At 38.4% G+C, this 13,204-nt stretch overlaps 1 protein-coding gene across 4 annotated transcripts in view; it reads left to right on the top strand.

Annotated features, from left to right (window-relative positions):
* Positions 1-13,204, top strand: part of csnk1g2b (casein kinase 1, gamma 2b) — a 65,418-nt gene continuing 52,214 nt past the window's right edge. For all 4 annotated transcript variants that reach the window (XM_057840984.1, XM_057840982.1, XM_057840983.1 and 1 more), the window contains exons 1-2: positions 1-146; positions 6,100-6,830. In XM_057840984.1, the coding sequence (XP_057696967.1) occupies positions 6,603-6,830 (228 nt within the window). In that variant the 5' untranslated portion in view covers positions 1-146; positions 6,100-6,602. The remainder of the gene's footprint in view (positions 147-6,099; positions 6,831-13,204) is intronic.

Raw genomic sequence — 13,204 nt, 5'->3', positions numbered from 1 at the left:
AGTGTGACGCTGTGTCAGGGTATCGGCAGTCGAGGGAGGCTTAAAGAGACATCATAGCAACTGGAGGACAAGAGGGGAAAAAAAGAAACGATTCCCACGAAGGAAGAGCCATGACTCGGACTAGTCGTCTATAGCTTATTCTAAAGGTAATTCCGCTCGCTTAGCGGTGGTCGTTAAAGCTCCAACTCGATTGTTGTTCCTCGAAGAAGAAAGCGCCTCGCCGTACGTGAACGTTCTCGCTCTGTTTGCGAGCTAGTTTGGCCAACCGCTAATGTTAGCATATAAGCTAAAGAGAGCCCTGGCTACCACTCGCTTGTTAGGATTAAGGAGTTGCCCGGCAGTCGTCGGCGCAATGCCAATGACTGCAAAATGTATTTACATGGAAAGTGTCAGATTCAAGCGGGGTCAATCTGATTCAATATATAGAACAATCGATACAATCTATAACAACGTAGGAAGTGACAGTGTTATTCATTTGTTATTAGTCATTTACTAACCAGATTAGCGTCGCGTTGGGCATGCCAATCAATGAATCGTTTGTGAATCGCCTTCTCATTTTTTCATGCCCTTCTTTTAGGTTGTATTCATATTTTTAATATTTTTGTTGCCATATTAGCGCCGGCTAACATTAGCTGTGTTTTTTTTAAATAGGCGTAGGGCCAAGAGGAGCGGTGTTTTTTTTTTTTTTTTTTTTAAGATGTGCTAACTACGTTAGCATTTATCGACTGTGTAGCATTTAGAAACTACTAGTATGCATCCACTTTGAAATAGGCGAGAGTTGTGCATGCTACTTGTGTTTATAAAGCGCAACATAACAGATGAATATACATAATATCGCTGAAAGAATGAGCGCTATTATGCTAACTGGCTCAATGGGTGTCGTGAGTGTCTGGCCTTGTCCTCCCAACTAGCGAGTCTGTGGTTACTTTTTCGAAAAAAATAGATCGCTATCCTTTGTAGTTAATGTCGATAACATCCCCGTTAAAGCCAAAGTAGTGTGCAATCCACTTTAAGAAATAGTTTGCTGTCGGACCACACAAAAGTAACGTTATATGACAGCTAGTGCTAGCTGGCTACTTGCTAGCAACCATTTGGCAACTAGGAAAAGGTACACATTTGGGTAAATCTGCCGATCGAGCTGGATGATTTTGATTAATATCAGTTTAGGCTTTCAATTTGTCGTGGTGACAACAATGACGCCGAATTGATTCTTTTTTTGGGGGGGTAAGTGTCAATGCTAGCCACCATAGCTACACCTATAGGATTGACGCAAATCCACTAGCCATGATTCAGACATGGTTGTTTAGTGCCACCTCCAAACTGGGGCCTTATCGATAAGGTGATAAAACTAGAAGGAAGTGATAGCAAACAACCCCTTTGAAATAGTCCGTTTACGGACAGGTGCATAAATGCTCTAACATGGACACAGTTCCCTTCTTTTTGGTTCAGTTGATCTCACACAACAGTGAGCCTCATTTTCAGATTATCATCTTTAATTTGAAGTTATGTACATTCAACTCAAATGAACAGTGTCTGAGAGTGGCTTGTATATATGCCTCCAATGTTTTAACAGAGCAAAAGTCATAGGACAATTGGCTGCTCAGCTGTTCCATGGCTAGGCTGGCATGTATGGCTGCCAGTGCAACTGGAACCCTTGTAATTTTTGATCATATGACTGCTGTTAAATCTCGCAGGAGGAATCCTGACACAATTTGTGCATTATCTTTTCATTTTAAACCAAATACTTGGAAATGATGGCATTTCTCAGAGATCAAGTATAGTGTCCATAAAGCTTACTTTGGAGATATGTCAAGTCAATCACCTAGCCTGGATCCGATTAAGCATGCATTTTACTTTCCCCTTTAAAGAGTGGCAGACATACAGGGTATACAAACTTTTGTAATTCATACATCAGTCACATGATTTGGAGGTAAATGTTCTCAAATTAAAGCAGGCAGTCTTCAATTAAAGGACTTGTTTGTTCCATTTCAACCTTATCTGGTGGTGCTTGGAGCCAAAAAGATGTGAATTGTCTCCATGTGTCAATACATATATGGACCTGACTGTATACAGAAATTACTGGTGCACGATAATTATTGGTCTGATAATTATCAGTCCGATAATAGGAATTATGACGTCATCCCAATAAATCCAATAACCTTATTAATAGGACCGATAATATTTACCTGATACCTGGTTCTAGGCTTTATTATTTTTCAAGAAGTTGTATTTTTTTTATTTAAAAAAAAAAAAGTTTTTGGCACGGTGTCGGTGGATTGGGATGTGTGCGTTTGTAAATCAAGTGCTCCCTTTCTGTGACGTCATGCTCAAGTGTGCCGCACGGCTGGCGAGAAACGCATCTTAATAATCCACTTCAAAGATGACAATCGCTTCGATGGTGTTTTAAAAGAGTACAAGAACATGCAAGCTGCGAATGAAGCTGCCCATCCAATTCCAAAGCCAATTCCAAAGCCAGCTAATAAGCCGGGGTTTTACCATTTAATGAGGCCTTTGAAAAGTTTCACAAATATGACCGATGGCTATAGCGATCACAAACATAATCACAGAAATGATGGCGCTAGACAACTTCTATCGGCAACCATGCACAGCACGTTGGCTTTCCCGCCGGACATACAATATAGACTTGTAATGTTAGTCCTGTCAGCGTGCTTGGTAGGATTTTGTACTATGCAGAGAAGAAACCTCATGGTTTATTGAAAATGGGTTCACTCACTGCCGTTTATATTGATTATTATAAGGCAAGCCATTAATCCTTTTACCATATTTTTGTTATGACGAATGAGTGATGACCTTTACTATATAATGTTTGCATTTTACAGTGTTAGTTAAGAGTTAGTAAGTTATTTAGAGGCCTTTTGGTTATTGATAGGCTTGCTGTCCTAACCTGTCTCCCAGGTTAAGAAAGTTGTTTGATGGACCAAGTCCACAACAGTCTCCTCTCCTGTAGCACCAAATATTTTTGTCTGATGACAAAGCACAATACCTGTTGGGTTTATGTTTTAGTTCAGTGCTCATTGTTCAGGAAACACATCTTCAATTATATTGACTAATTGATTGTGACTGACTCAAATTATATTTATTTGAAAAAATAAATATTGGCACTTTATAGTCAAGCCAGTTTTTGTCTTTGTTTTTTTCATTATAATAACGTTCATGTCATTATGAAAAATCTGGTCAGGTGAAACGCAAATCTATGTTGAATCCACCACTAGCTTCTTCTTAAACCTCCAGGTGTTCAAAAACTCGGGTGAATATACATTTTAAAAATTATGTATTTATTAGAGGTGGGAATCTTTGGGCACCTAACGATTCGATTACGATTACGATTCAGAGATTCCGATTCGCTTATAAATCGATTATTGATGCCCCCCTCCCCCAATTTTTAATTTATTTTTATTTTTTTATGTTTTGTATATTTGTTCCAAAATTGTTCAAAAATCCACTCAGGCTAAATAAACCAAACTACTATTTTAGTATCAAGTTACCGGTTAAAAATAGTAAATAAAATACTCAAGTCCCCATTCTGTATCAGCAGCTTTAAACTACATTCAATCAATTTAATGTTGTGAATCAACCGTTAAAGTTGTTAAAATTGCGCCCGTTATTCCATAATTTCCCTCATGTCTACTTTCGACATGTGAAAGTTTTAAAACTGTTTCATCATTTAAAGATAGATTCAAGTCAAGATTTTGCTGATTTAGGGGTATTTTAGATAAAAAGTAATTAGGTTCTCTACAACAGAGCCTTCTAGAGAGGTCTACTGCTTTAAGATGGCGCCTTTTTACTAGCGCGGGAAAGTCTGTCATTTCATATCTAGTCTAGATATATGTGATATCTACCATAGCCGTATGTTGCCGTATGTTTGTAGCAACTAGCAACTGGGTGCTGTTTGTAGCGGCTGACGGCCGCAGTCAGGTATTATTGTTTTTCTTTTTTTTTTTTTTTTACCAAGCGGCATTAGCTGCACATGATATTTACTCTCGGTCCGTTCCTCATTGCGTCCCGAAGACCGAGCTGACTGCGTTTTATTTCCGCTTTACCTGGTATAATTCAATAATCGGAATTTGGATGTTTGTGAATCGTTCTCGAATCTTCCACGGCCGAATCGTGAATAATCTAAGAATCAGAAATTTTGCACGCCTCTAGTATTTATTATCGGTTATTGGTATCGGCTTTGAGGAGCAGGAAGTTATCGGTATCGTTTTCAAAACATGGATATCGTGCACCCCTAACAGAAATAAAAGCAATGTTATACAGTAGCTGTGTCGAATGGCAGGAGGGGACATCTGTGCAAGTGATGTCTAAAATACTAACCGGTTATTACTTTCGCCCTTACAGTGTGTAACTTTAAGCAACATTTCACAATTGCCATGATTTCACAAGGATGCTCTAATGACATTCAAGCACTTTGTTTATTGTACTTCTGCTTTCGTGACCAGGTGGCTCCTCTCTTTTCATTTCCTACAGAATGCATCACCAGACGTCATACCGTAGATAATATTAACTGACTGACCACGTATCCTGTACACAGTCTAAAATACAATGGCAATGCCTCTTCTAATGATTAACGGTGTTACTTTTTCGTTGTGTTCCTTCTGTTTTTGAAAGTATGTCAATATTTTATTATCTCAACCACTAATTGGATGCATTGGTTCACTTTTTTCAGCCTTGGTGTTTTGCAGATTTCTTTTTCTTTTTAAAAGTGCAGTTATGTATGCTTTTTTATTTTAACAGTGTATGAAAACACAACATTTTCTGAGCCGTGATTTCAACTTCAAGTGTTTAAATGTGAGAAATGTTATTGACTGTCCTTAAAAAAATGTCAAGTGTGTTTTTTCGTGACGTTTTTTTACGGCCTTAAAATACATATATGATAATTCAAAAGAAATTGGGCCGGCTACTTTGTGGATTTTGCCTATTGCGTGCAATTTATAGAGCATCATCGCTGCTACAAGCAAGGTATTACTGTAAAACACTTTTTGTCACATTATTGTGTTGTTAAAAGATTGTGTTTTTTTCTTGATTGTGTTTTTTTCTTTTTCAGCTTTATATAAGCCTAGTTAAGTAATATGACAATACCATGATTCCTAACAATGAAGTTGACAAGAAGTTTAAGCCAATCTGTGCTGATCATATTTAAATGTTAGTTGTGTGATTAATAAGTGCTTCATGACCAGCACATCCTTTTTCAGAGAGAGTTGTATGTTCATTTTGTGTAATGTTATCCTGGCCATGTTGGAATAGACACTGTAGATAATATATACTTTGTATTGATCCACGTAAGTGCATTTCCATTGGTAAGAGTAGTTGACCTGCTCGCTTCTACTCAACCAGCCTCTTAGGTTGTACTTGTAGTGTTCATCAGAGCTAATTTGGAACGGTTTAGGTTACACTGTCAATTAAAATCGGAATGATGCTGGTTATTGACAGCTGTGCCTGGAACTGATTGATTTTTACACCAAGAGCAAGTTGCTTAACAGAAGCAATATAATACAAAACAAATGTTAAATTTAAACAATTACATGGATTTTAATCACTAGTCATTGTTGTGAATATATGCCAAAGTTAATGGATTTTTACATTTACCTTGTCCCACTAAACAAGCAGTAGTAAGGAGCAGCCAAATGGCAATCTCCAAATGCCTTTGGCGCATTCCAAGAACAATTTACAAATCACTAGTTTGCATTGTTTGCCCCAGAGGTTATAGTATATCATTGTAAATGTAGAATTATTAAGTTTTTTAGGTATTTATCCTAACTTCAAGTAGTTAATATGTTAAATTGACCTTACATTTTTGATACTTAATTCTGTATTTCTTATAAATGGTTAAGTAATGACTAGGTTGTGAGTTTGTAACATCATGCTGTGAGATTGTCATAAAAATGGAATGTAGTTGTAGTTTGTAGTTTCTGAAAATAAACCTTGCCATGAAAATGCATATCTGCTCAATAATTATTTAAATGGCCTTCATAATTTTACAATCAAGAGCCATTTTGGTTTGAACCCAGGTTTGTTCCATGCGTTCACTTTGACATCATATGATATGAACACATTTTTTTCTTTTTGATTATTTTGCAGGTACCAAGGTGACAAAATCAATCTGTTACCAACTCATCACATTGCTGTTTGCTGTAAGGGTCGCTGTATGCTGTGACCCTACAACATGGATAGCATCTACTGGAACACTGAGGGCTGACTACAAGAAATGAGGAACCCCGAGGGATGTTCCCAAGTGGCCTTGTGGATGCACTAGTTGGCTTTGGAGTGCATTTTTATGATTTGGATTGTATGTGCCAGTCTGTGGGCACATTCTAGCACCACCTGGCTAGTATCCCGTTTGGATCGTTTTTCTGTTCGACTGGAGCTGGACTGACGAAGAAATAAGAAGACAAAACGGGAGGACGCATTAGATGTAGATACGTTTATTCCGCACTACAGTTTTAACAGGAACCCCTTTCCTCTGTCCTATGAGTTTTTTCTCCCTCCCCCCATCCTAAAGCTCCCTCAGCCATCGTTACTGGATCTTCTATGGTTTGCATGGCTGGAGAATAACCGTGGAGAGGCCAGGGTATCACAAGCTTATGGATTTTGACAAGAGAGGGGGTAAGGGAGAGACAGAGGAAGGGAAAAAAATGTCTAAGACGGCAGGTAGCAGGACTGGACATGGGGGCCGGAGTTCTGGGACCAATTCTGGAGTTCTTATGGTTGGCCCAAACTTCCGTGTTGGTAAAAAGATTGGCTGCGGGAACTTTGGAGAGCTACGCCTGGGAAAGAATCTGTATACCAACGAATACGTCGCGATCAAATTGGTAAGCGCACACTCTCAATTAACACAGCACAAATGTGGTAGATCCTTCTTTTTTAATTAATTTTCAAACCTAATCAACAAGGCTCGTTTTGTGATGATCTAATAGTTAAAACTCAATTGGATAACTGCTCGAGGGGATAATTTGGGAGACTGAACAAAGCAGTGCTTTGTATTGGTCTCCCACTTTATTCCATTATGACCAATTGTCGTTGTAGTGTGAAGAAGCCATGGCTGGACAAGGGAGTGGGTTGCAGCTATTCTCATAGAACCATGAGGACTCGTAGCTAATTTTCACTCCTGAATTTACAAGCTGAAGGCTTGTCAGATCGCCATTAAAGTAGTTGTTTTTCTTGTGAAAATTTGAAGTCGCTCTCCATTACGACCTGATCCACTTGAAACTTTGTGGTTATGTAGCATGGTTCTGTATTTATTGATCCTCGATATGTTTTTTGTGTGCGTGTGTGTGTGTGTGTGTGTGTGTGTCAGGGCTTATTAGTTAATTGCGTACTTATTTTACCTACAGGTTGGGGGTTAGCTAGTATAGAGTAGCCTTCAGCCTGTAGTAGCATACTCGTGCTTGTTAAAAACATTGCCTAACGATGGTAACAAGTTTTGGTTAACAACTTTTTTTGCATAAATTTGAAATGTTTTTTTTATTGCTATAATTATTACTATTAGATCTGAAATTATTTTTTTATTACAAGGAAGCATAGAAAAGGTTTCTGCTCTACATTATTTTGTTCAAATGTGTAGGAATGAAATTGATTAAATGTGTTAACTGTAAACCAAGTACGGTCATTTTCGGACAATAAGCTGCTACTTTTTTCCCCTCATTTTGAATCCTGGCGCTTAAGTCCAGTGCGGCTTATTTGTTGATTTATTTGGGTTTATGGGTAACACTTTATTTGACAGCGGCGTCATAAGAGTGCCATATGAGTGTCATAATTATGGCATGACACTATCATGGGCATTAATGAATGCTTATGACAGATGTCATTAAGTGTCATCCGGCAAATTATGTCACTAACCTTATTTATGTCGAGGTCGGATCTTTTACATCCATTCAAAAGTGAGATAATTTGCCTGATGACACAAATTGACATCTGTCATAAGCATTCATTAATGCTCATGTCATAATTATGATGGTCTTCTGACAGTCTTATGGTGCCACTGTCAAATAAAGTGTTATCATATACCATAACTAGCAATTAACGAAACAACTGGAACAGTAAGTAAATAAATAATTTGCACAGAACATGAATTTTGATTGTTATTTACTTCTGTCGCGCTGCTGTGCATGCTAGGAGGCATGTTGGACGACAACAGTGTTGACAGCAGGTGGCATCAGAGGTTGAATGTGTCCTCCAAGGGAGCCGTGATGGTCAAATCAGGCTTCTTGACGCAATGAAGCTTTGCGGCCAATCGGTTCATAGCTTGATGGTGGTTATTTGGTCTTATGACGGTCTTATGACAGTCTTATGATGCCACTGTAAAATAAGTGTCACTGGTCAATATATTTTGGTGTAAATATCCCATAATTTAGTGAGGACATCTGCAGCTTATAGACCCTACCCACGTGACGTCACAACTCCGCTCTCCTGAATGGTACCGCCCAATTGTCCGTCAAAACATAGTGTTAACCTGTTACGGCTACGTACATTCCTCCTATTTACGGCGTGTTTTTCTGCTCCTTAACATTAATAATCAAAATGGTGAAGGCGTGTGTGGCTGTTGGTTGCACTAACAGAGAAGATGGAAGGAGAGACTTGAAGTTTTACCGTATTCCGAGGGATCCAAAGAGGAGAGCGAAATGGACGGCTGCAATTCGACGTGAAAACTGGGCACCAAAAAATCACCACAGACTATGTAGTAGTCATTTTATATCCGGTAAGATGCATTTAAGATATACTTAGAGGGTTTTGGGCTGACAAATAACCACAATTAAGATCATTGCTAGGCTAATCGCCGACAACATACACGTAATTATGTAGTGCTATCGCTAAACCATATAAACATTAAAAGCCCTAGCTCCATTGACAAATGACATGAAATACATTAGACTTGACAGTGGATGTTAGCAATAACAAAAGATTTTGAATTGAAAATTTCGTAACTCACCTTTCCAAGCACAAGATAGATTCCTGCCGAATTTTCGTGGACGAGAACCTGTTTCACCCAACCAGCAACGAAGTATTTATAAGCCTCCAAGCTCTTGAAGTTTTTCAAAATTTCGTGAGAATAGGCTGATTTTGTGTGGACAAGATAATTGTAAATATCAGCGTAGCAGATGTCAGGCAGACAGGGCGAAGACAGTGGGTCGAAAAACATCGATTTGGGCATCAAATATGGATCTGGCGACTGTATAGAACGAAGCTTTTCCACATAACGCCTTTTATGCAACACATCCAGTGAGTTTACGGCATCAGAAAGCACCGGGTCTTCCATGAAATCCATTTTAAATTCCTCGATCAATTGAAACCAATGCTAATGCAGAGACAAAATGACGGACAAGTGGGCGGAACCATACAGCGTGCACGTGGTTTTGTGACGTCGGTGGGTAGGGTCTATAGTCCAGTGTGGTTTATTCATGAACAAATGCTGTTTCCCTGTTTCAAATTTAGTGGGTGGCGGCTTATAGTCATGTGCGCCTTATAGTCCTAAAATTACGGTATTAATGAACATGTTTTCATCTATAATGTGATATATTCATAATCATAAAAGTGTTATGAAATCTTATGGTACAGTACCGTACAAAAATGTACAGTATAACAATGCCTCTTGCCATTTCATGTACAGTATTCTATCTCGTGTTTCATTGCTATATTTCAGGCAAGACACTGACAAGATCAGTGATATCCTACTGGATCAGTGATTTATTTGTCTTGGACTGTCTCTTTTCCCACTAATTTCTTGCAATGTATTGATAATTGCCTGACGATGGCCAGCAAACATTACCAATACAGATAATACTGTACATTCATGAAAATTACGCCCGCGTCTAACTCAAGTAGTCATTACAGAAGATGTTTGAGCCTTAGCATCATTTCCGCCACAGCTTTACTGGTCTGTTTATGATTATTCGTACATTTGGGTATCCCAGGGAGGTCATTATCTCTGAATGGGCATCCACTGAAGGCTTTGTGAACCACATAGAAGGCAGAGGTTAAAAAACGTCTGTAATTGCAGTTCTCTCTTCTAAAATCTTGCGTTGTGCTCACTGCCTCTATCCTTGCCTGTGAACCCTCCCATCTGTTGGGGTATTTTTATCCCATTGGTGTCCTGCTATATCTGGGTATGGCATTGAAGCAATACTATTGCTCCATGATTCTTGTGCCCACTGTAACTAACTTATGTACATCAGACGGTGAAGGGGAATTAGGCAGTTAAACACATACTTTTTCAGCATTTACCAGAGTAGAAAAACAACAGTTTGAACTCCCAACATGAGTAGTGCTGGGCATGAAGAAAAAAAAAGTTGCCCCCCTCTCCTGAACAGTTGTCTTTCCACATGTTTGTATCCATCCCTGACCTCACAGGTCCGAGTGTCATTGCTGATCAAGCCAGTATCTCCACTAGCTCCACTTTTTCCCCCTAAAAACTTGAGGCGCAAATATTGCCTAACCACAAACGATAGTGTATGACAAGCTATCAATTATTTTTATCTCATATTAATCTCACACTTGTTTTCTTTTGCTATGGAAAGTATCACATACAGTCTTATGATAGTCTGGTTCAGCTCACCTGGTAATGGTGAGTGTTGAAATAAATGTTTCACCAGCACTTTTTTGGCAGTTGAGGTAGTGCGGGAACTTTAGGTTCACTATGCCAATTATTTGTCACAAACTGAGGCATACACAGAAAAATGGGTGATGTAAAAACAAGACTGTATGGCTTGTGTGCTGTATGTGGGAGTGGACTTCTCAGCAAAAGTGAGCGGTCGTTTTGGGCGGAACGGCAAGTTTGAATGAATTTGCGCCGAGAGGCGGGGCCCAAAATATAACCTCCGCCGCCGTGACATCAACAACGCATCCAATAACAGATGGGCAAGCGTACTTATATCTGTGCTTTTCGGCGGACGTATATACACAAACCATGGTCGATGAAACCTTGATAAATGCGCTTTTTTAACGTTTCACAAGCTCTGGGACCTGGGACACTCGAAAAATGACTATCATTCATACATCTCCTTGCTAAGGTAGTTTGTACCTCAATAAAAAAAACTATTCACCTTCTCACCAGAACTAGTAAAACTCTTTACAAGGCTATTATCATGCCCCCTACTCCTTGAAATGGGAAAAGTCGCTGTTTTCTTGTGCAACTCAAACTCTATTCAAACATTTCGTTTAGCTCAACAAATACACTAGATGGCAATATTTAGTCACAAAATACAAACTATCAGAGGTCTCGTACGTTGTGAAGCCAGCACTCAAATGACTGTGAAGTACAATGGAAAGTGGGAACTACGGCGTCAGTCGAGGGACGACAAGCACTTATTTGCTTGATTTCTAAGTAATTTAAAACTCGCCATTGACACATTGTAGTGTATTTCAATCACTGTTATGTAGTTAAAGACAATGTGGAAGAACAGCAGGGAGCTCATGTGACGTCACCGCTCGGCAACGTCAACAATGGCGAGCTACTAGTTTTTGATTGAAAATTTTACAAATTTTATTAAAACGAAAACATTAACAGGAGGTTTAATATAAAATTACTAAAACTTGTACTAACATTTATCTTTTATGAACTACAAGTCTTTCTATCCGTGGATCACTTTAACAGAAAGAATGTTATTAATGTTAATGCTATGTTGTGGATTTATTGTTATAATAAACAAATACATTACTTATGTACAGTATGTTGAATTTATATAAGTCTTGTGTCTTTCCATTCCAACAATAATTTACAGAAAAATATTGCATATTTTAGAGATGGTTTGAATTGCAATTAATTACGATTAATTAATTTTTGAGCTGTGATTAACTCGATTAAAAATTTTAATCGTTTAATCAGCCCTAATATACGTATATGTGTGTATATTTCAATGAGATAAATAAATACTTATTTCAATGCAAATTTGCCATCTGTGTTGTAATTTTTGGGATTAGTAATATACCAAATTATAAACAAACCTTTTTCAACACCTTAAGTTAAAACAATACAATTATGATAAATAAAAATAATCGTTGCCCAATTCTTAATACTCACATTGATTTATGTGCTACAACCAGGGCTTGAACTTTGCCATTTCTGTGCATGTTGGGTGCCAGCCGGATTGCCTTTGTTTGCGTCTTCCTGATATGAGTCTCAAGCTGTGATCTTGCATCTTTCCGTTTTTGTAAATGTTACTCAACATTAAAATACAACGCTTGCCATAACCATTAGGTTATTTCTACTCCTCGGAACGTGAGCCTCATGTTCCGAAATATTTAATTATCCTGAGGCAAATGCTATGCTAGGACGCGACGATTCGGGTCATAGATACGGCAAAAAATAACTTAAACATTACGCCAATGTCCAATGTGTAGTTTTCACAGGCTTGAGCACAGAATTACATTAATTAAATTGAAATGGCTTTCTGTGGATTTTTTTCCCCAAAATTCAACTCTGCCGCTCCGTGCCGACGTCAGGCGTAAGTTTAGAACAGGAGAACCGATAGGATTTTCAAAATAAAGGGTGTAAAGGAACAATTTGTATTTGACGTGCTATTTCAGATGACTTATGGCAAATAGTGTGTAAATAATGAGTTATATATATTCATTTAGACGTCTTGCTTGATTATCCAAATTATAAATTAGAATGTATCTTTAAATCTTAAAAAAAAAAAAATCTCATTTGCAAGGCGTGGCTGCTTTTATTTTGGTGTGGCGATGCACCATAATCTTGTATATGTAGGAGAAACCCTGCTTTAAGAAGGAGTATCAGCTATTTGACAGTTTGACAGGTGATGGTCCATAGACGAATTAGAAGAGTAGCTCTTTAATATGAGTCCCGTACGTCTTTAATTTGTCGTAATCTATTGCATGTTTGATTGATATCAGGTTTTGAAGTGTAACACTTGGTTTTCCCAGTGTGCGTATCTGCTTTTACACAGATGTGCTGCATCAGAACCTTAACATCTGGCGTCTGTCTGTGCCATTTACACAGAAGTCAGTATTGACACAGGCTGGATGTTGCTTCAAACGTGATGCTGTTGCAAGGTGACATGTTATCCTCCGATCAAATAATTTGTCCTCCCTCTTGAGAAATGTAAGGGGGAAAATATGGAAAAAGCCTGACTTTGCTAGGTAGTGTAAAAGGGCTTAGTGTAGAACTGAGGACTCAGTTATATTGTAATACCAAGGAGCCACTGTTAAGCCTGATCTGGCTTTCATTTCC

This window comes from Corythoichthys intestinalis, chromosome 7 (genome assembly GCF_030265065.1).
Source record: "Corythoichthys intestinalis isolate RoL2023-P3 chromosome 7, ASM3026506v1, whole genome shotgun sequence".
Lineage (NCBI taxonomy): Eukaryota > Metazoa > Chordata > Actinopteri > Syngnathiformes > Syngnathidae > Corythoichthys > Corythoichthys intestinalis.
This window is presented reverse-complemented; position numbering and strand designations above follow the sequence as displayed.